The sequence below is a fragment of the Bombus vancouverensis genome, unplaced genomic scaffold (genome assembly GCF_051014615.1).
Source record: "Bombus vancouverensis nearcticus unplaced genomic scaffold, iyBomVanc1_principal scaffold0062, whole genome shotgun sequence".
Taxonomy (NCBI): Eukaryota; Metazoa; Arthropoda; class Insecta; order Hymenoptera; family Apidae; genus Bombus; species Bombus vancouverensis.
This window is the reverse complement of record NW_027468953.1, coordinates 184,627-206,897: the sequence shown is the minus strand read 5'-3', so window position 1 is coordinate 206,897 and position 22,271 is coordinate 184,627. Positions and strand designations below refer to the sequence as shown.

At 34.5% G+C, this 22,271-nt stretch overlaps 1 protein-coding gene across 4 annotated transcripts; it reads right to left on the bottom strand.

The window, feature by feature from the left end:
* Window positions 1–1,198: 1,198 nt before the first annotated feature.
* LOC117165358 (uncharacterized) lies at window positions 1,199–20,823 on the bottom strand. Of its 4 annotated transcripts, none has more exons than XM_076627433.1 (6): window positions 20,242–20,823; window positions 20,005–20,100; window positions 12,275–12,445; window positions 11,033–11,181; window positions 9,156–9,362; window positions 1,199–1,894 (listed from the first exon to the last, which is right to left on the bottom strand). In XM_076627433.1, exons 1-5 carry the CDS (start codon window positions 20,291–20,293, stop codon window positions 9,303–9,305), a joined length of 528 nt encoding a protein of 175 aa, XP_076483548.1. In that variant the 5' UTR covers window positions 20,294–20,823; the 3' UTR covers window positions 1,199–1,894; window positions 9,156–9,302. The 4 variants fall into 4 exon arrangements, with proteins under 4 accessions (XP_076483548.1, XP_076483546.1, XP_076483547.1 ...); XM_076627431.1 differs by lacking the exon at window positions 9,156–9,362 and adding an exon at window positions 2,670–2,930 and having other exon boundaries at window positions 20,242–20,821; XM_076627432.1 differs by lacking the exon at window positions 9,156–9,362 and adding an exon at window positions 2,670–2,930 and having other exon boundaries at window positions 20,005–20,097; window positions 20,242–20,821.
* Window positions 20,824–22,271: the final 1,448 nt, after the last annotated feature.

Sequence of the window (22,271 nt, the reverse complement as noted above, 5' to 3'; positions counted from 1 at the left end):
CAGACGTTACTGTAGGAAATGAAGAAATGGTTTTGAAAGAATTTTCAAAAGAATTGCAGTCTAATGTAGAACATTCTTATGAAAAGAAAGTATCAATTGACACCGCTTCACAGGATTATATTTTCATTAAAACAGACTTAATGTTTGATGTCAATAGCTCAACAGAATACCAGAAAGAGTCTGTGAAACGAAGGAAAGAAGATATTGCAGTATTGTATAATGATTTGTCACCATCTTCGTCACAAGATACTCAAAATTTACAAGAATGGTTTGACAAAAAAAGTAAAAGTTTAGGAGAAGCAGAAAAAGATCATAACAAGAAGGATAATATTTCAATGAGAAATATTTTGGACGGCGATACAAATAAAGAAAACCAAATTGAAACGAAGGAATTAGAAGCAGTTAGTAAATCAACTGCTGAAAATGATACAAAATCAATAGACAACGTTGAACAAAATATATCATTAGAATCCATACAAAAAGCAAGAGATAATGCTTACAATAATGAACATTTGCTTATAGAAGAAGACCAAATGATGACAGCGAAAAATGCGTGTGACACTACAGAATCAAAAACTTCAGCAGATCTTATGTCGAGAAATTTAGATGCTAATACACAAGAGAAGTCTTTAGAGAATAAAGATGACAAGAATCCATCTCCATCTATGTTAGATAGTAGTAAACGGAGCAGTCGTTATAATGTTGCTGCAAAGCCTGCTACTTCGCCAAAATTTGAAGAAATTGTTTATAATCAAACCAGACAATCAAACACAAATAAAATTTTGCGAAGCGCTTTAAAGACGAAATTAATCGAAGACAAGTCTGAAATAATTAATAAACAAAAGGCATCGGAAAATGTAGAAAATAAATTTGCCAAAGAAGAAAAAAGAGGTGTTAAACAAAAATCAATTTCAGATAGTGAAAACGAAACAACTGATAAGTTCGTCAACGAAGGGAAGTTCTTTTAACGAACACAGCTAGTGATAGCGATAGGTATAAATCTGTAGAAAATGATAATGCAGTAACGGGTGTAATAATAGCAACTGATGAAGCGAAACATAGAGGCAGACCTAGGAGATCGGATAAAGTCGAAGTTAAAGAAGATGAAAATACAAGTGTAAATTCCGACCAATTGCGGGGAGACGTAACCGCGAGGAGAGACGATAATAGGGGTGATTGAGTTTGTATAACACTGTGATTCACTGAATTATAAATTATATATTTCCAACACTTAGATTACACTGACGTAGAGAAATAAATAGTCAACAACTTGTCGCACGAAGATGTGATAGATATGTACGCTAGAGCAGGGCTCTTATAATGGAAATTAATGTATTAATGGACTTAGCACTATAATATATTTAGGAGAGAAGATGTATGTAATATCGTGATGTAATATGTTTACAAAACGTGGACAATAGAGATGTTAATCAGACAGAAAAGACGATTGTGGCTTAACTTGAACTATTCATACCAAACGTACAGAAAACAGCGCAATCCACACTCTCTCGGCAACGCCACTCGCAACCTCCGTCTCCGCTCGACTCGCACTCTGTTTCTCGACTCGCACTCTGCTCCTCGACTAACTATTGTCGCATTCTATTGCCCTTTTCCTAGGCCCACCGCACACATGTTCCGCAGACGCTCGTGGCCAGGGTCACGTAGGTCTTTTCCACGAAACTATGCACTTGAAAAGACCGATGACACATTGATGGGCCCGACCTGACGCATTGAAGACACATGGCGAAACAATACAGGGAAGTGAAAGTTATGGTGGGTCCTTAGGTTTATTGAGGGTCGAAGTGACGTTACGCAGGCCGGTTGTTGTCCGGTGGCTCGAGCTGGCGCGGGCTGGCGTGCAGATGTTTTAGGCGGCGTAACAACAAGGAAGATCCTAGAAAATGAGAAGGGTGGATTAGAAGAACGAAGAAAACTCGAAGAAGATACAGAGACAGAAGTCAATTCAAAAGGTATATTAAATAATAAGTGCGATTTACTTGATACCGAAAGAGCTATTGAAATTAATGATACGGTTCAAGATATTAAATTTACTGAAGGTAGGAGCCGCACTCAAAATGATATGGAAGATGTAGTAGAAGTTTCACAAGAATTATCTAATAAAAGTAAGTTATCAGAAATAAGGATTGCACTTAACAAAATTGAATATACAAAAACTATTTTACGGAATAAAAAGAATTCATTAGAAAGAGAAAGAGGAGTAAAGGAAAAGAAGAAAATGTACAGACAGAACTGCAGAGTGCAGTGTATCAATGTGCACTAAAAATGCAAGCAACGTGACGATTACTTTTAGAACACCACAAGCACCACGAAAACACAATCAAGACCAAACAAGATCAAGTTCAAAAGTGAAGTTACGTGAGCTTATTACTGCTAACGACCAAAAATTGAATTACGATCCCGAGCATCAACTCGCTGATCTTCAAGTAGAATGTTCCGACAAAGACAGGACGACACAAGAGTTCGAGAAGCACATAGAGGACATGAAGGAGGAAGTGCGAAAATTAGAATTGCAACTCGACGAGTTACAAAAAAAAGAAAAACATACACGCACGTAAAAAGAGTTCAATCTTTTGGAATACAAATTGAAGAACTAACAATAAAATTAGAAGAAATAACACAGAAGAAATAAGTCACAAATATGAAATTGCCTGATGGCTGATGTTGATCGTTGACGTTTATAATGATTGAATTTCGTCAACGGCGCCATCTGGATCCTTGTTGAAAAATTAGAATAGCCGCAACAGCACCATTGAGCTCATCGCCCAGAGTAGAGTTTGTTCATGAGTCGAGGAGCTGGAGAATATCTTATCCTCAAGGACATAAATTTCACCGGTTCCGGTAATGTTTTTTACGTGGTCCAAGCATTCAAACTCACAACATCGTTTTCCAAAGCGAAATTTCCAGCATGGCTGTAATAAACAGAAATCGATCAATTGTAGAGATCAATCGTCACTCGACTGCTCGAGAATTCAGGTCATCCAGAGAATAGAATAGAGACGTGGAAAAATGTAGTGCGATCATCGCAGTGGGAGGAAATAGGGGGATAGGGACCAAATGAATGAACGAGATGTTAAGGACAACTGACGATAAGTTCTTCTTTTGTCGAGAATTGCATGTTTGTGAATGGTTTGTGGGTGGTTAGGTGGAGAGAATTGAAGAGTTTGGAGGTGACTGGAAGAGTGTTTTGGGCAAGGTAGATTGCAGAATAGTTGCGGTAGCATTGTGTTAATTATGGGTTTGTACATGTAATCTTTGTATGTATCACTACATACAACCTAACGTATATCTTTAATAATACATCAGAGTTTTAGTTATTTCATAGCTATGAATTTTATACTCTATAATCTTGACGTTTTATTTCACAGAAGCGTTTGAATATCCATAAAAATTAAATGAACCAATGTATTCATTATCTTATAGAGAAGATATATTATTTTTAATTATGTTCCAATTATTTATCATGATCCTGATTTCCTTATTCTGAAAATTTGAAAGGAAGTTTTGTAGTTTGATACTTTCAGCGACAAAGGGTCAATATTGCTTTAGTATATTTCGTCACATATACATGTATATCTATATATCCACCGAAAATGCGCTTTTGTAGACAAACGCTCGATTCGCGTCATAGCTTTTAAAGCTTGTCGCATCTCAATCCGTTGGAAAAAGTTTTTCCTGTAGCATATTTTATTTTTACGAACCAACAAGGTCTTTGTTTATTTCCTTCTTTTCTTTGCTCCAATTCGCCCATTGTTTTTTCAAGGATAGTATTTCAGAGCCATTAGTCAAGTTCATTGTAACAATAAACGTACGTTTCGGAAACATTTTGTGCTGTGAAACAGAATACACTAAAGTTTGAAGGTCACATCGATTTTCGAAAGTTTATAAATGGAGGTGTATGACAGTATCACCAGCGACAGTATCACTGTCCCCAAGCGCCAAAATACGTTCTGACTACTATTTTATGTATCTCACAGAAGTATGTCTTCATTCATCATCTCCCATGCCATCCACCAACGTGTTCTTAACATGTTATCTCCTAGTAAAATATTGATGTTGAGTCAGATATCCAACTGAATAATCTTTTCGGTGTCTACTATAAGACATTTAAAACCAAGGCTCGTACACACGTGTGCTTATACGTCAGATGTAATACTTAACACGAAACCTGCTTATATTAATATTAAATTTATGCATAGTAGGATGTTCGACCTTTGTAAAAATGAAATTATAATACATACAGTTTCACCGTGGAAAAGTGAATCTTTCTAGCATGTCCACGCAAATGCAGGATAGGGGAGGACTGTGCATGCACCAAACAACTTTACGTTCGTAATTTTTCACACAAATGTACAACTGTAGGGAAAAAATTATCTCTGATTTTTCGGATGTTAGGAATCGACAATATCGCATAACGGAATGCTGTGTTCTACGTATTCTATTTTTGTTACGAAAGTGGTACAAACGAAGTCCACATAAGAATAGTACAACAAAATCGGTTGAGGTTAGGTTATCGTGCAGATATCGCGGCTTTTGCATTGGAAATCACGCAACTGCCAGTCTCGTCGTTCCTTATAAACGAAAGAAAGGTATTGTAATCGGTCGGAATTAACATAAAACTCGTCGCATGCGACCATATGGCCTGAATGTTGAATAAACGAGAGTAGAGCGCGAACTATGTGATTCTAACCGTTTAGGCGGAAACTAATGATTGTAACCAGAGCCGAGATATATGCCAATATTACTTTGCTCGACAAAGCGTATAAGATGAGGAGAGAATCGCGATAAGGTAGAACAAGAGACAGATATTCTCTACGTAAAGCAAGTCTGTCAACTAGATTGAAATCCTATAGCTATAACTACAGTGAATCCATATTCTGGCGAATTGTCTTTTCACAAATGAAGCTTCTGAAGAACGGAATTGATACAATAACTACTGTTCATTCATAACTACTGTTGTAAGAATCTATATATTTGTCTATCTATATCTATATATATCGATCTATATATATTTGTCAGAATGTCATTTTATCAAAAAACCCATCCTCTGTAATCATAGTTTAACGAAGCATAATTAATAGAAGAGGTAGAGCGTTAAGTGGAGATGATTTAATCACAGTTAAGTAGATAAATCTCTATATTAGTCTCTTTAATTAAAATGTCCTACGTTTTATTTGCGTCATTTTTTTCCTTCATCCAATTTAAAATGTTTAAATAACAATAGCCTATACAGTATAATTTTATGTAAAAAAAATTGATTATACCATGTTTATTACAGATATTTAACATTTTTGTGTACATACAAAATTTAAATTATACCTCGCTTGAGAACAAAAATTCTATTTATTTTCCTAACATGTACTAATAATTATTGATCAAACTAGAAAAAGCTGGAGGAGATTACTTAGGAAGATTACTTAGCATCTTATATTCCTGGCAAGGCTCGAACGTTTTATCTTCCTTTAGATTTTCCTAAGTTTCCATTTTTCTGACTTGCTATTTTAGTTAGCTTAGTATACGTGCTATACATAGGTATGTATAGTGTCATGATCGCGACAGTCGTGAGTTACCCACGCTTTATCCTCTGTAAACTATTTATAAAAGAAGAACAAATTACATGTTAGAACTTTCATTCAATTTACCAATACAAATAATTTTAAACAAGAAAAAAGACCTAATGCAGTGGTTTCAACTTAAACATATGCAACAGTTATTTACGAATAAATAGTATAAATCTTTTAGCAACATGAAATTCGCGATATTTATTCAAATATTTATATTTACAGTGCGCCATCAGCAAAGAAAACGTGTTTATCGAAACGTGCGCTATCGATTTTATGCTTTTTTATGCTTTTGCCACGCAAACAGGGAAATTGCAACTCAAAATTGAATTCGCACTGCAAAGCGTCGACGTTACGACATCAATTACATACTTCAAAAACACCGAAGGTATCACACGGAATCAGAGAGATTCTATGAGAAGTTAAACGCATAGTCACCCTATTGGGAATAGGATTGCTTTGATTCGAGCTCAAACATAGGGAAAGCTGAAAGAATCTTTTGCGGATCTTCCTTCTTCTCTACGTTGGATTTTATACAAAACGACTTTAACCTTTTCAAGGAAATACGGAAATAAGGATTTTAGATAGAGAGATTTATCTGGAAGGAAATGGATAGAAAACGTAGAACCAGTTCTTGTTGGTTGAAAGATTTTTTCTCTTCGCAGAGATTCAAGCTTTAAAGAACGATCAAATATGTGCGCAGCTGACTTACGCGTGAAGTTATTATTAAAAAAAATTGTTGCATTTAAAAGGATAAATATTAATTTAAATTTAAAAAAATTGTTAGTTCAATTATCATAAGTTTAAAGATATGTAGATATTGTATTTACATATCGAAAATCAGACAGCAATATTAATTAACACACCTAGTCAAACGCACACGTACTTTAAAACCGTGCTTTAAAATCGATATTCGCTGAAACAATACATCGCTCTGCGCTTCCAATTTGTTTTCGCACGAAGAGTCAGTCCACTCGTTGTTACCGTCACCATCTCTACCGTAATCTATATTACTCGAATAAATTCTATATCTTGATTGGAAAATCACATATTTTAACGAACTTCCTTATTTTTTGTTTTTTATGACTTTAATTGGCAATTTCCATAATGTTCTATAACTTGACAATAGACTGATAATATTTCAGGATATATATACATACATCATGTTTTTGAGGATTCTGTAGTAAAATATATTATAATAAATTATAGGAAAAACAAACTATTTAAGAAAAAATTACCACCTTCGAGTAATAAATTATAGAAGGTTACCAATGTAATTTAAAACTTAAAACTTAAAAATAATCTATTACACGTAAGAAAGAAAAAGATTTCTTCGCAAACGGTAACTCGAAAATTACAGCCATTGCTGTAGAAACATAGTTTTACAGGGAGAAGAATTTCGCTAGAAACTCTCGACGATGTCACATCAAGCGAAAATTCAATAAAGCGATTACTAACCATACTACCAGCGGCAATCGTGTTACGGCAATTCGTAAATCAGTTAGTCTTCTATTTGCAGAAACGTCTCTGGCAATATCGTCACACTCTTGATTACGTCGGCGCTATCAAATGGTCTTTGGAAGAAAGTTTTAAATCGTATCGTATTAAATTTTCCATTATCTACTTTTGCCCATGGCGTCGTTCCAACAAATGAATTCGAGTTCTGAATCGCTTTGTCTCGTATTACGATTTTATAACGGTGTTTCTTTAAACTTTAAACGATCGTAATAAATGTATTTACGGACGATGACCGATATCTGGTCTGTCTTAAAGTTTCAACTAATTAGTGCCCCGTTACTTTGGACGTTATGAAATGTTGTATAACCAAAGACTTATCTTCTCTTTTGGTAGTTGCATAAGAGAAGACTGAGCCATTGAAACGCTCGAATAGATTAGCTGATTCGCTTAACGTATTTTTACTTCCGACGAGCTAAACACAAGAGCAGAAAGCACATAAGGAATAATACAGAAACGTCAAACGTATACAGAAATATATTTCGTAAAAGCATTAGTACGTAACATGTCTTTATAATTCTATTTATGTATAGTAAAATGGCTTGTATCCATTTTCATGAATTATGACTGACATTTCAAAGCATTCATGTAGATATGTAACTCTGGTTAATTAATAATTTAACAATGCGTCATGAAACGTATCATTTTCGTTTCTTCCTTTGTTTCGTTATACACGGAAACGAATTTGTAAATAAAGATGTATAATCAACGATAACATATGACAGCGAGTATAATAACTGTCAGCAAAGGAAGACGTCGGTAAAATGATTGTGGCTGATTTCAGTGTATCGGTAAATAAGCTTTGACAGACGTTGCCGGGGGACTCGGTGTCGGTGAAACCGCGTCGATCAAATGATTGTCAGTAATTTAAAGATAACCCAATTTATTGATCTGTCTCCCCTTCATGGCGTTGTACGTCTCTCTATAAAACATATTCTACCTCGGAGGGCTGAAAAATTTAACTTGGTCTCACTGGACTGGACTGTAAGTAAGAAAATTGAAATGCAAAATCCACGTGTGAGCGCAACGGTTTAGATGGAAAGTTCGATAGGACAATTATGTATATTAGCCTGAAAGAAAGCTCGTGGCTTCGCACGCAACACGTAATTTCCCTCGCTGAAATAATCCTATTACAACGATACGATTTAAAATTTTCCTTAACAGACCTCGCAATGTAATTCTTCATCTACAATTTTTTATTCGGCCTGAAACAAGAGACTTTCGAAGCCTTATAGAGTCTCGCGAATCTAAAAGTCAGGTTTCAACGTATTTTCGCGTCTTATTCTATAATACTGAAGACATTAAAGGTGTTAACGATTATTGTCTCACTATGTACGTACATCAAACGAGTACTTACGTAAGAGACGAATGGAAATGGAAACAGCCGAGAATAATTGAAGATAATTTGAATACGTTCCAGGCTATAATACAATTTCTCGTGAACCGTAATTGATTCGCAGAAGGGAATTGCTGCTTCTCACGACTAGCAAAGTGTTTCGCAAAAAAAAAAATGAAAGAAAAAAGAAAAATGGTATCGGAAGGATAGAAAAAAAGCGGTGGCCTACATCAAGCAATCTTCATGCCGATAATGCATTTATTATTCAGTTCGTTCATTTTCTATCGCGTAACAGACACTGGGATAACTGACAGAACGAGCGTATAAATCTTGCATCTCTCGACCTGACTTCTCCCGATGGAAAAATATTTACTGGTCTGGAATCGTGCATCGCTAATTAGTAAAAAAGTAATAAGCAAGAAAGCAATTATACTACCGGATTGGTATTTCTATTTTATTAGAGATTAATTAACCTGAGTAAACCAACAAAAACTTATCGAAAATCAATCGAAATTAAATCACCTTTTCAAACAGGCTATAAATAGCCAACTAATATTTGCAGTAATAAACTTCACTTTCGAATAAAGTATACGCTCTATAAATTGTAAATTGATAATTTCGTTATTATATCATTTTTCTTAGTCTAAACTGAATTCAGTGAAAAGAGCTTTCAATTGAATTACACACTTCATTAGTTTATGAATTATATTCGTTACCATACGTACAAAAGAAGGGTGACTGGTTTAAAAATTCAAAGGGTAGAACCTCCAAGCTCACGATTGGAAACAGATTCAGTTCAATGGTTTAATTTGCCATTTAATTGAATTCTCTGGCAATTTCAGCGAACTGTGGGCTTTAGAAGTGTCCAGCATTCAAAGGCAAGACCTCCTCCATCTTTCTCTTTCTTTCAGTTCCAACCTCAAGTAATTGACCTGTTAATTCGACGCTATATTTACATGCTAGCAAGGGATTCAGACGACTTCATTGCGTTAAATTCGCAATTTAGCAAACACGAATGTCTCAATCAATTTGTAGTTCGAAACAAATAAAAGATAATCAATTTTTCAAAATAACAATCGATATGTTCAATGCATTTGTCGATGCATTTGATCGTTATGTTCATTTAGCATTTTTATAATAAAAGCGTAGAACACATGTACATACACATAATATTCCATGAAATGATTTATACAGACTATGAGTCTCGTTTTATCATATTATAAAAGAATGAATTTCTCCCAATAAATGTAACTTCATACAAAATCTCGTTTAAAAAATTCAGTTTTTATTCTCATCAAATTAATTTAATATCGGAATATGTCATTTTAGTCGTTATAAAAATTTTATGTCAAAAAGCGTTCACAGATACATATATAAATAAATGTCCAATCCTATGCATCTATTTAAATCATTATTTAAATTCATAATTTATGAAATCTAAACTTAAATATTTATTAACAATATTCTGACGAATATGTAATGAAAGATAAAAGCAGCTTTATTTTTTTTATAGGATGGCTCATGCTTTTTATTCATTTTATGTTTTTCGTTGTCAGCGCGTAACTACCTATCAGCCGCATGAATGCCAGGTTTTACTACTCAGAAGCGAAGAAGCGAAGAAGCAAATATACGTTACCTTGCATGGAAAAACGTTAGATACATATAAAAGTCATAACGTAGCTATTTACACATGGGGAATATTTATTTTTGTATGAAATATTTTTGCTTCTGAATTCTCATTATAAATGTACGTCCATTTCCTACGTTAAAGTACGTCTCTGCTTTGAAAACCTTCATTTAAATATAACGGTTAACAAAATATTATTAGAGAAATATTAAAACGAGACGCTAAAAGAACATTTTAATAAAGTACAAATGATTATTTGTTCTTTATTAAATTGCACTGCTGTAACTCTAATTTTATTAAATTCTAAATGAATCATTTATAAACTGAACCGGAATATAAAATTTTATTCCGCAAAAATCATAAAGTTGAAAGTTAGGAACGAATAACAAATGAATAACCTAGTTTCATTAAAAGGCACGTGGTTAAGGTACGCCAATCCGCGTAATAACTTTGACACTCCAATTATTATAAAATATGTATCCTTAAGGGATTTTTTTGCGCGAATGCAAAATACTTTTCATACGTGCAACTGAATAAATGGGGCGTGATTTTCAATATTTCTTTTTGTAGAATTTATAACAAAGTAACTTTTTCACAAATGTTTTCGCTAACATTTTTACAACGTAAATGTCTTCTTTTGTAATTAATAATTTCAACATTTCTCTGAACAGTTTCGTTGCGATAAAAAAAATATACAAAGCTTATGACGTGCTTGTTTAAAAATATTTATACGGAACAAGACTTTGAATTTGTCAGACCAATCGTTCTAACGAACGAATAAATTAAACGACTCGTAACAAAAAATTATTCCTGTCCATGTTTCTCTTTGTAAAAGTAATTCAAGGCAAGTTAGATGAATCGCTGTGTACCCTATTCGCGTAGCATGTGCTTTAACGACCAGCGTGCAAGCGTTAACGGTGTGCTTTAGTTTCTCTCTGGTTGTGTTAAGTGTTTAAGTAATGAGCATATACTCACTTCGGGCGGGTGGCATACGATCGACGTGCACCAGGCCGGCCTCGAATTATAGCAGATGCAGTAACTGCAAACCGAAAGTCCGTCCTCAAGCGTAAGAGCATGTCGAATGGTTTCTCCATGAAAGTCAACACAGCTGCTGTTTGTAGCATCTGAAAACGATTCTCAGCTTGAATATCTTTGCCATTCGACGGTCGTACGCGCAGTTACGTTAACCGTTTCAACGCCACTCAGCGTGATCATGCTGTACGCGTAGTGTGGTGAACTGTGTCGCGATGTTTGGTTACGATTGTCAATTCACAACGCGCTCGGTTCCGAACGTAGCTTGTCGCTAGTCTATCAGAGTTTCCTCTCGTAATTACTTTTCTTTCAAATAATCGTAAACCAAATAAAGAAAAAACTAATGTATAAATTACCTCTTGAATTGAAAAACCAATTACAGAACGTCACACAAACAAAAGGTAAAGCACGAATATTTGGCAACCTTTTGACTCTTTAGTGTAACGTTTCTGATATAGCTGATGAAGTGAAGCGTGAACGCGTTGAACGGTATGTTTCGACAAAAAAAAAAGAGCAGTGCAATCGAGTTGATCGGCACTTCTCGTAAATAAATAAACGAAGCGCTATTGCGCTTCATGGTACAATCCGATACGGATTTTTAAAACATCCCTGATACTGAAACGGCTAATAGCGTTACGAAAACGATCGTGCCAGGAAATTTTTGTTCAACGGATCCGCATTGCGGCTGCCACGATGCTTCTACGTAGCATTGATGCTTCATCGATGAAGCACGATTGAAATTGGATATTCGATTTCTTACTGGGGAGAGAGTTTTCATATCGTGTTTACTGTTTCACTTCGCAAGTGTGCTTTACAGTATACGTTAGAACTTGAAATCGAGCTATTTGAGTTAAAGTCGCTTGTAGCTTGAAATGACGTTTAAAGGATATAAGAATAATAGAAGGCTAAAATTCAAAAGTGTATATATACATTACTAATATATAATGCCTATAATATATAATATAATAAATAATAATGCCTATATATTGACTACTTTATCAGTTAATTAAATCCGTGCATATCAAGTTTTCTATAATTTAGTACTTTCGTGTAACTACAGAAATTTGATGCAATATAAAACTTGATTAAAACAGCGATTCATTAGGAAACGAGAATAATGATGCAAATATTTTTTGTAGCCATTATATAGGATTTTGATCGCATAATTAATCAGTATCAACTTACCATTCTTTAACGAAAAAGCGTAAAGAGGGACAGGCGGTACGGAGACCGCAATTATGATTACTTTCAAAAAAAATCTCCAACAATACATCTTCTTAGTTGTAATCAGATCAGATGCGATCAGATGCGGATCAGAAAAGAAATTTAGCAGTGACCAGCAATAGCCAGAAGTATCTGCAACAGAAATCAGAATACACTCGTTTTCGCATGGTTGGATCAATTTCGCGTGGGACTAACCTGATTGAACCTAACGCGGGATAATTGCTCAACTCACGACCTTAATCAGCCCGCTTGATTCTCTGTAAATGCTTGAAATTGACGCTTGGATTCTTTCCAGATTAACTAGCTTTGCCCTCCCCCCTCCCGTTATCTATTTTCTTAGATCGACTTAAACTGCCGCAACATATTATCTTTCTTCTTTTCTTTTCTTTTCTTTTCTTTTGATCTTTTAAAGCCCTAAATCGCTGGCTATTATATTTTGTACACTCAATTACTCTGTAAGTCATAAGTACATATGTTTTACAACGTTATTTGTCATATTTCAGTTAAACCCCAGAAAAGCCAGAAATATATTTGCAGCGTGTTTTAACGCGTCCCTGGCAAAGATCTCAAAAACGAGTTGCGACACAATTTAAAGCGACAAATAGCACCGCGTGTCTCGTTGTGGTAACACACGGTTCGCCAGCTTTTTAAAGCGCTCTCCGTTTGCTTTTTCCTCTCTTCCCTGTCTCTTCGTTTTTTCTTAACGAGCAAAACCATTTTCGCGAGGACGAGAGTACGGAAATGACGTACTGGCAATTTTGTTTTGTGATAATACAAGCAGCTCGGTTTCAGTGAATTAAACTTGGCCCCAAGCTTCTACTTATCCCTACCTTCCTTTCCTTTATTTTCCCTTCTATATCGGTTTTGCGGTTTTCCACATTTCCATCACAATAAACCATGTTTTTTCTCGATTTTACATGTTAGCCAATGATTCACGGCAAAAGCGTCGACTGTAAAAATATTTGTAGTTGCAATAGCAACAAGTATGTTTTCTCAAATAGAAAATATTGGCAGCGTACACGCTGGCAAAACAATTCATGAATAGCTCGTCCTCTGCTTGTTATTTGTTTCGATACTGTTAGCAAACAAATTCATGAAACATACTGGTATAGCGTAAAATGAACATAAAAGTTTTGCGTACACTTGAGAGCTGAACTTTGGCTGTTATACGTATATTATATATATACGCACACAGTTATGTATATGTATATATATATAGAAAATTCCTTAGAACTTTGAGCTTAATAACATATTAAAATCATTAACATTAAGGAGGTGAACTTTACTTACCAATTACCAAAGTTTCTTCCGCCAAATAATACATAAAAATTGAAAAAGATAATGTAACTAGTTTTAACTTTTTTTTGTGTTATAATTTGAATCACTCGATTTATCCGACTGAGGATGGTCGATCGCAATCTCAATTTATACATATTCTCATCGCATGAAATAGATCACATGAGGGATTTTCAAAAGTCGATGGAATATTAATGGCGATTAATTATTTACAGGTGTATTCTGTGCGGCTAAAGCAGTCACCTAATGAATTATTGAGTACCAGCAATGTTAGCGGTAAACAGGATTGCGGCTATGAATGATTCTCTAATGTGTATATTAGAGATGAATTTGATAATTTATCCTCATAATATGCAATCCGCTTTTAAGTGGAAATCATAATTAACAATTTCTGTTTGATCAAATATGAAGAGCAGATAAATCGATACGCTTAAATCAATATTAGAATTTCTTAACATTTTTATCAAATATTTTAGCACTGTAGAAGCGTCGTAGTAGAAAAATATTAGGTTGTTCCAAAAGTTTCTTTCGTTTTATAAGAAAGTAATAGATGTACAACATTTTTCGTTTTATATTATTTTATTGAATTACGTGTGATCCACCTTTTTCCAATTTAATATAAAATAATATAGAATAACATAACTGTCATTTCTTTATAAAACGAAAGAAACTTGGCACAACCTAATAGGAATTTACTTTTATTATCCATTATAAAAATGGATTGTTAATCCTCTAGGAGATACGAACAATATAATTGCAATTAATAAGGAATAAGCTAGCATAACTTAAACCAGCTTTTGCAGAAAGCTATTAGCTGAAGATGTTTATTAAACAATGACAACATGAATTTTCTTAAGTACCCCATTTGGTACTTAATCTACTTCGTAAGTACTGTGTGTCCTAGCCTTCAAAGGATGCAATTTTAACCAGAATGTTTCACATTACCTACCCGTATTGTTTCCTTGTAATATAATTTATATTTACATTATCTACGTTACGTTACATTCTACGCGTTAATGTAATGTGATTTTTATTTCTAATCGAAGTTATTTAAAATTTGTAGTATCTCAATAAAAAATTAACAGCCTGCAAAAACTTCACAGAAGCATTAGTATCTTCGAAACTATTGAATTCAAATGGCTAATATTCTTTAACAATATGCACTCGACGACGTTTATCGAGAGAAGTGATACTATTATGTGACGTAATAGTTAAACTTTCAATTCATATACATATATCGTTTATGAAAAAGTAGTCATTCTGCTTTTGTGATCTGTGACACACTATAAATTCTCATAAGCTAACTAACGCGTAATCTTCTGTAACGTATTAATATAATATAGGTATGTATATCTCGACTTTGAGCAACCAATTGGTGATAAATAAGCTTTAGTACATACTTCTTACACGTAACAAGAGACCAATTAACATCTCTGCTCTTAAAAGAAAAACGAAAGAAACTCTGAAAAGCTGCAGAGTTCAGGTCGAATAACACCAGCTCAGATAAATGACCCTCTAACTTACCTTTGTCCTCATCGACGTCAGTGATTTTAAAGCTAGTTATAAAGTGCACTTCTCAGCCAGCGTCCACGGCAGTCAATATTATTTAACGGATCTTAACGCGATGTAAAAAGGGAAAAAGGAGGAAAGAAGGAACAGGGAAGCAAAGAGAAGAAACGAATTTTTCATTTTCTCGAAACTGGATCAAGTTTCAGGCTGCTCGCCAAAGAGTCTGTAGCTAACGAGACAAGATTAGACAAACCACGCTTTAAAATTTCCACAGAACTATAATAATCCTCGAAATCAATACGATTTCAAATCGATCCATCGCCTGATTAAAAAATGAGATAGGATGAAGCTCACTAGTCGACCTTTGAACTTTCAATAGTGCTTACGGCTCGTATACTCTAGTTTGAATGCTACAATGTAAGCCAAGTCAACTGTAACTAGCGTTCGCGTGATTGTCGCTATCTATTATTCACGCGTTACACGTTCACCAGACAAACGCGTCTACCGGTTGACATTGTTTTCTGTCCTGAGTTTCAAAGCAATTATGTTGCTTCGTGTAATCAAATCTCGCCAAACTAACGATAAGTTCTTGTTTGATCTTACACAGTTACTAAAACTATACAAGTTAAACCAATCTAGCCTAAACAAGTAATGTCGTTATATATTCTTTTTTAAATCTATATATTGTTTAATAAATCGTGGTTAGGATATAGTAGCTGACAAAAATATTCGGACAAATATATTTGTAGAAACATTTTAGGAGTGTATTATGCATAGTGGCACCATTTAATACTGTACTGTGACTATCATGGTCGTGTTGGTATTATTCGAAACTAATCTGAAAATCTGTATGGAATTTGTAAGATATTTAGTACGAGTACTGTGCATTACTGATATGTACACAACCGAGACGAGATAACGAAGGTACTGCTCTCCATCGTTCATCGCTACGCGTTGCTAATAGCAACGTATAATGCATATATATCTCGCAAAGACCATAAAAGTACCCAATGGAACCACGTTTAATATTTGATAATAATGTCCCATTACAGTTTCGTCATTTTCAATTAATTAAACACGACCCTCTCTTTAAAAATTAGAAGATAAAATACGTAATACAAATCTACTCGAAATCTTTTAAACCTTACGGACGACTACTTATGGTCTTTAAAAGCAGCAGGGATTAGCAGAATATTAACTGCGGATTTTTCTTGGACCGCAGCATGCAATATGGAATATGGTTATTAAAATGTACACTGAAAATTTCATATCCATAAGATACTCGTGCTTGTAGAACCTTGAAACTGAATTCTTAACCCAAATAGTCGACCGCGATACTCGAGAAATTTTGCGAAGCTGACGTCAATACCAATATGTACCGTCGTTGTGCTATTATTTCGTGATAAGCCGTATTGATTGCACTTCCATTTCACGGAATTAATTTTTCCACACAAAAAGTGATAACGATAATCGAAAAAGGAAAAATATACTACCACTTTTCGTATCAGCATACACAAGCGCACTCGATTTTACACGAGTATACAATTTGCAAATTCGACGGAACGATCGGATTTAATTATTTTTTCGATATTTCAGGCATCAAGTTCTATTTACACATCGAACGTTGAAATACGGCGAAATACAAAATGTACAAACCACTCTGGACATTAATTAACTTTAAACGTTATTGATTAATTAAAGAAACCAACCATTGTGTTGATTTTTACACTTTGAAAAATTGTTATCCACTTTTGCTTTGTTTAAAAATTGAAAAAAAAATACGTTTATTGTAAGTCACGAGTATCTCTTTTATTTATTTAAACTTTAGATCAAATATTACAATTTATAAATATATCATTTATTTAGATATACTTGTAATATCTGTTTTATAAGTTTGTACAACCATTTATCTATTTATCTATTTTATTTGCACATAATCTTTAAAGACTGATTTTGTAAAGAATAAAAAATTGTGATTCTATTTAAAAACGATCGTGTCAGACTCAAGTGATAAGCGATATATATTTCAGCGATATATATATTCAGATTTCACCATCACATAAACGGTGCTATTGGAAACGTTTCACAATGGACGTCTTACAAGCGCCTGCGATGTCCGTCATATGTAAAGCTATACCACTGAATCACGGCCGCCATTTAGTGATTAAGGTCGATCACTTAGAGCTGTTAATCCGACATAATGGCGAGCAATACATCGAAGACATTATTGGAAACACAGTTACAGTTCAATTTCATTGAGCTTATTTGCAAATAAATGTGTACAATATATTTTAGAGGTTTTAAATATTATTGCTGACTAAACTTCGCGTCTGCGCATCATCTTTCTTTAACTTTTTTTGCATTTTCTTATCGACGCATGAAGACGAAATGCGTAAATTTTATTATTTATTTAAACATTACTATATTGTGCTCAAAGTAGCGGAATATCGTTTTATTATCAATATATGAAGAACTAAAAGAATTAAAAAAGAATTAAAAAAATATGTAGTTCAATCAATACTTCGTGTATTTTTCTATCTCCACAAGACAATATCCGGACCAGTTACGCTTACAGTATCAACAAAGATTTGTCCAGCCATACGGAATAAGTCGTACTCAGTAGTTTAAAAGTATTAACCGCACGAACTCCAGAAACACTTTTGAAGTAACTTTCGAACCAATAAATCCCCGAACTAAGAACTGTCATATTTCGTCTCTATTTATCGAATATTGTTAGAAAATGCAAAAAAAAAGAAGTTAAATAGAAAAAGTACTTGGAAACTTAAAAGAAAAAATCTCGAAAAATCTCTTAATACTTTTTACTGTCGTCTTGAGACGCACTATATGTTAAGCTTCTTCGTAGTTACAACTTTTACCGCAGATGTAACGAACTGACAAATGCTAAATTTTAAATAAATGTTTTTAAATAAATGTTTAAAATAATACATTAAATGTATTAACTTTGTTGCGCAGTTTCATTTAATTTCTTACGATACGGAGGGTTTAATTACGTTTAAGATATCTATTTGAATCTTTTAAATTCGAAGTTTTTTAAAAAATTACCTTAAACTTTATAAAATTAAATCGTCTTTCCACTTTGTTGTATCATAAAACAGTCGTCTTAAAATATTCTATATTTTCCTCGTCTTAAAAAATCTCCCTACAGAAAGAATAAAGAAGAATAAATTTCCATACGTTAAATTTCGCGTGATTGATGGAATACATAACGATAACGAGAACTAACTAGCGACAACAAGCAACCATTAGCAAGGACAACTGGCGACTATAACTGTCGTCTCTATGATGTATGGCGACTAAGGAGAACAGCCAGCAACTACGGATTACATGTAACAACCAATTGCCCCACTTCTAAAAGGCAACTAACTTGCAAACCCTTTGATGGTTTCTGTAGCGTGATATACCCCTTGAACGTGGTTAAAGAATGTGGTCGCCGCTGGACGGCGGTTTGACAGCAGAGCGATCTCGCCAATTCAAAGCTTGACATTACAAACTACCGAGAATCATTAGGCTCGTTATCGAGCATCTAGCTTTCAGAAGGTGCTTTATCATATGATATGACTTCACGATATTTTTATAGCAAGAAGAATGGCCAACCTCTAACAAAACAAATTTTTACTAAGTGCTGCATGTGAACTGCAGGCCGGCCTACTAGGGAAATTTGACGAATGAATAAACTAAAATATATACGAATATATTCGTTATATCATAAAATGCCCGCATTATGTTCTCTAACACCATAGAGGAAGCTAAATTTATATATTAAAAAATTGGAATACCTGTTGTAAGAGAGTTAATTAAATTCTAACCTATCGATGACTCCATAAAAACCTTTATTTCCTAAAAATGTATATCTTCCAAATTCTCCTTAGAAAGTATCATAGAGAAAATATGAAACCTGAAAAGTACATCACGCTGATGCCTCGATCAACCCTCGTGCTTCGCAGTCCATGTGTCCGAGCGATGAATTCCCTCCAAACAAGGAAAAACCAAAGGGAGGTCTTCTTCGAAGGACGTGAGAGGGTAAGGAAAGCAACGGGAACGATGATCACGCAATATACTGGCGGCGTACGTATAGAACGGCTGTTGCGAGAGAGTTCGCAAGAAACAAGAAGAAAAAAGGAATCGTAGGCCGACGCGATTATACGCTGTCGACGGACAAACAGCGACTGAGCCTAACTGAAACGAACTCTGTCGCAGTATGAGCACGGGCTACGTTCGCGGGTCGATCGAACACGTTCTGCGCCTCTCCTCGGCACCGGCGTCAAAACCACCCCCGACGAGCGCAACGCACTGGTGCACATGCAATATTAACCACTGGTCTTTCCTTTTTCGCGCGATATTATATCAGCACCTATGATACCATTTCAAAGACCGCAATCAAAACATTAAATACCGCATTAAAGCCATACAATAATTCGCAATATTCATTCGTAAACGTTATTGTATATGTACTTAATTAATCGTTATTATGTTTCGAATGATTTACTACCTCGTATTCCATAAGCAGATATATGGTTCATTTTCACCTCAAGTACGATATAATTTCTAACAAATGTTTATAATTCACAATGTAAAATATTTATAATTCATTGGAAATATTTTTCTATCACGGTATAGTGGTCAAATTTCACATAAATCACAAAGCTATACTCACGACATGACAAATCATGAAGATGTCATGAAAAATGGCATCCGTCCATATATATTCAAACGCAACGAACAAGTTCGAACTTTTCGAGAACAAACGATTTGTTCGATAACATCTGTCGCGAGCTTCTCTTCCTTTAACGATAACAATTGACAACTAAAGCTCGAGAGGCTCGTAAGGATGAACAGCGACGAGTATCTAGAAGCTATGTACTCACCTGGGCAAGGAGACTCCAACACCAAGGACGTTGGAAGTTTCGAGAAGCGATGATGGAAACTGAAGTAGCACGTCAGGTCAACTCCGGCGAAAACTGCTAAAGAAAGAAAAATCCAACTAATTTGTTTCCAACGATAAAATGAAATTAATTTGTTTCACAAATTATTAACTGGATATTATTCAAAAATTATTCAAAATTCGCTTGATTGATTCACGGCCCGGGACATTTGGGTCATACCATTTTGGTAATGGACGAAAATGGCAGAAGGAAGAACGACCGTTTTTTTCATATTTCTCTTTCCCCGGGAAACGATGGAATGCCCGAGCACCTTGTTTCATTTCCTCTCGACATCAATTTCAATCTTTTTAAACGAAATATAATCTGAACGATGAAAAGTTCATTCAAATAATGCTCCGCGCCAGACACTCACGAAAATTAAGAAGAAACACGGAAAATTCGCGAATAAAACGGATTTCTTTGTCCTAGTGAGATAATAAACCTCGTTCACGTATTGGTTTTTGAAATCAATATATCCACCAATGTGCACTCGTTTAACAAGGGTGATGGAACGTGCCAAAAATCTCTCAAGAGGGTCTTGGCAACGGAAGAGTCGAAAACGTCACAATTATGAATGAAAAATTCGAATAGTTGCTGATTTTACAGTCGAAACCGATAAAGAACTCCAGATATTCCCCCAATTAATTTACAATAAATTCGCGAAAATGATCGATTGCTGACGTCATTGTATTCTAGAAAGATTGTAAAACGATAAGAATTTATTGAAAAAACTTATATTCGATGATAACACTTCTAATAAGAGTACTAAGAGGAGCGATTCTGTACTCACCTTCCTGTCTCGAAGTACCGAACGCAATTAACCGTCCGCCCAGGATGGAACCGTTCGGAACTTTTGTAAGTCACTGCACGGCCGCTGCTTATGGTGGAAATGTAATAGATATAAGTACAGAGCGCGTGAGCGAACTAAAAACGCGATAGAGAAGTAGAGAGAGGATGTTCCGTCCTTGTCTAATGACGCGCACTTGTACAGGAAATATGTAACAGAGGTATACGAGCAGCGTCAGTGTCCACTAGTGTGCATGCCTGATTAAACAAGGACAGGAAGTATCTATACATGGTGTTCTCTTTCTATTTCCATGTTGCATCCATCTTACTATACAGTACACACACTCAGCTGTTCTATCATTATATTTGTGCGTTGCTTATGTGTGAACCAAACATTTCCATGGCAACAAATCGTTTGTCTCTTGTTTAATGCTCGGTTTTCAACGGAGTTGAAAGAATTTTTTAAGAGAAACGTAATGGACGGGTTGTTTTTAAAGCAATAAACGGATATTCTCGTATCCATTGAGAAACGATAGGCGATTTGAAAGTGTCACTATGAACGGTGATTTATCGATGCAAGGTAGTATGAATAAGATATTTTATAATCTGCGAAAAAAGGTAAGGAATATTCTAGATTTTAGATTTTAGATTTTAGAATTTCCACGTCACAGACGAGTGTGTTTTGTTATTTGATTTGTAATATTGCTGCAGTTCTCTTAATAGCTGTTCGTTTCATGCGATACTCGCACATAGTATCTATGACTTTTGCTTCTAACAATTTTTATAATTAGGCTGTATCAAATATTTTTAACGTTCGTGTTTCATGAAAAATCATGTGTAACTCGTTGAATTCGCAAATGTAACAAAAAATTACATGAAAAAACTTATATTATTGTAATGAAAAAATAATTATATTAGGAGGAGAGTCGTATTTCGGAACGTCATCGGAACATATTATACCTTGTATGTGATTATTTGGAACACAATGGGTGAGTATATTATAATTAAAATATATTCCTAGTTCCAATTCTCTTGAATAGTGTCAGTGACCAATCGAAATAGAAATCAGTGGACATCGTGGAAAGAGAAGGCGAAACCAAATTTGAAAATTCGACATCGGTAATTCAGTAGTTAAGAATAACTCAATCGATAATGTAGATTAACTAGTTATAAACAAATATATGAAATATAAATTCAAATTATTCTTATCCATCTAAAAATTGGAAATTAAAGAGCAGAAGACAAGAAATTATCTTCGAGGATTTATATAGTAAATACATTCTTTTGCCTGTCTTACCTAGAGATAAAACAGTTGTTTGATGGTTATCTTATAGTGTTCAGTCATTGCGAAAAATATTTTTAATCAGTTAAAAACTATAATTAATTAAAAACTACATTTCTTTAGGTATATAGACATTAGCGAT

Bases quoted from the DNA above. Each gene is read 5' to 3' on its own strand.
- LOC117165358 (XM_076627431.1), bottom strand. From the start codon at position 20,293: ATGAAAAAAACGGTCGTTCTTCCTTCTGCCATTTTCGTCCATTACCAA. The intron at 20,101-20,241 runs GTATGACCCAAA...TTCTTTCTTTAG, and splicing joins TTTCGTCCATTACCAAAATG to CAGTTTTCGCCGGAGTTGAC. The intron at 11,182-12,274 runs GTAAGTTGATAC...AATCGTTTTCAG, and splicing joins CGCTTTTTCGTTAAAGAATG to ATGCTACAAACAGCAGCTGT.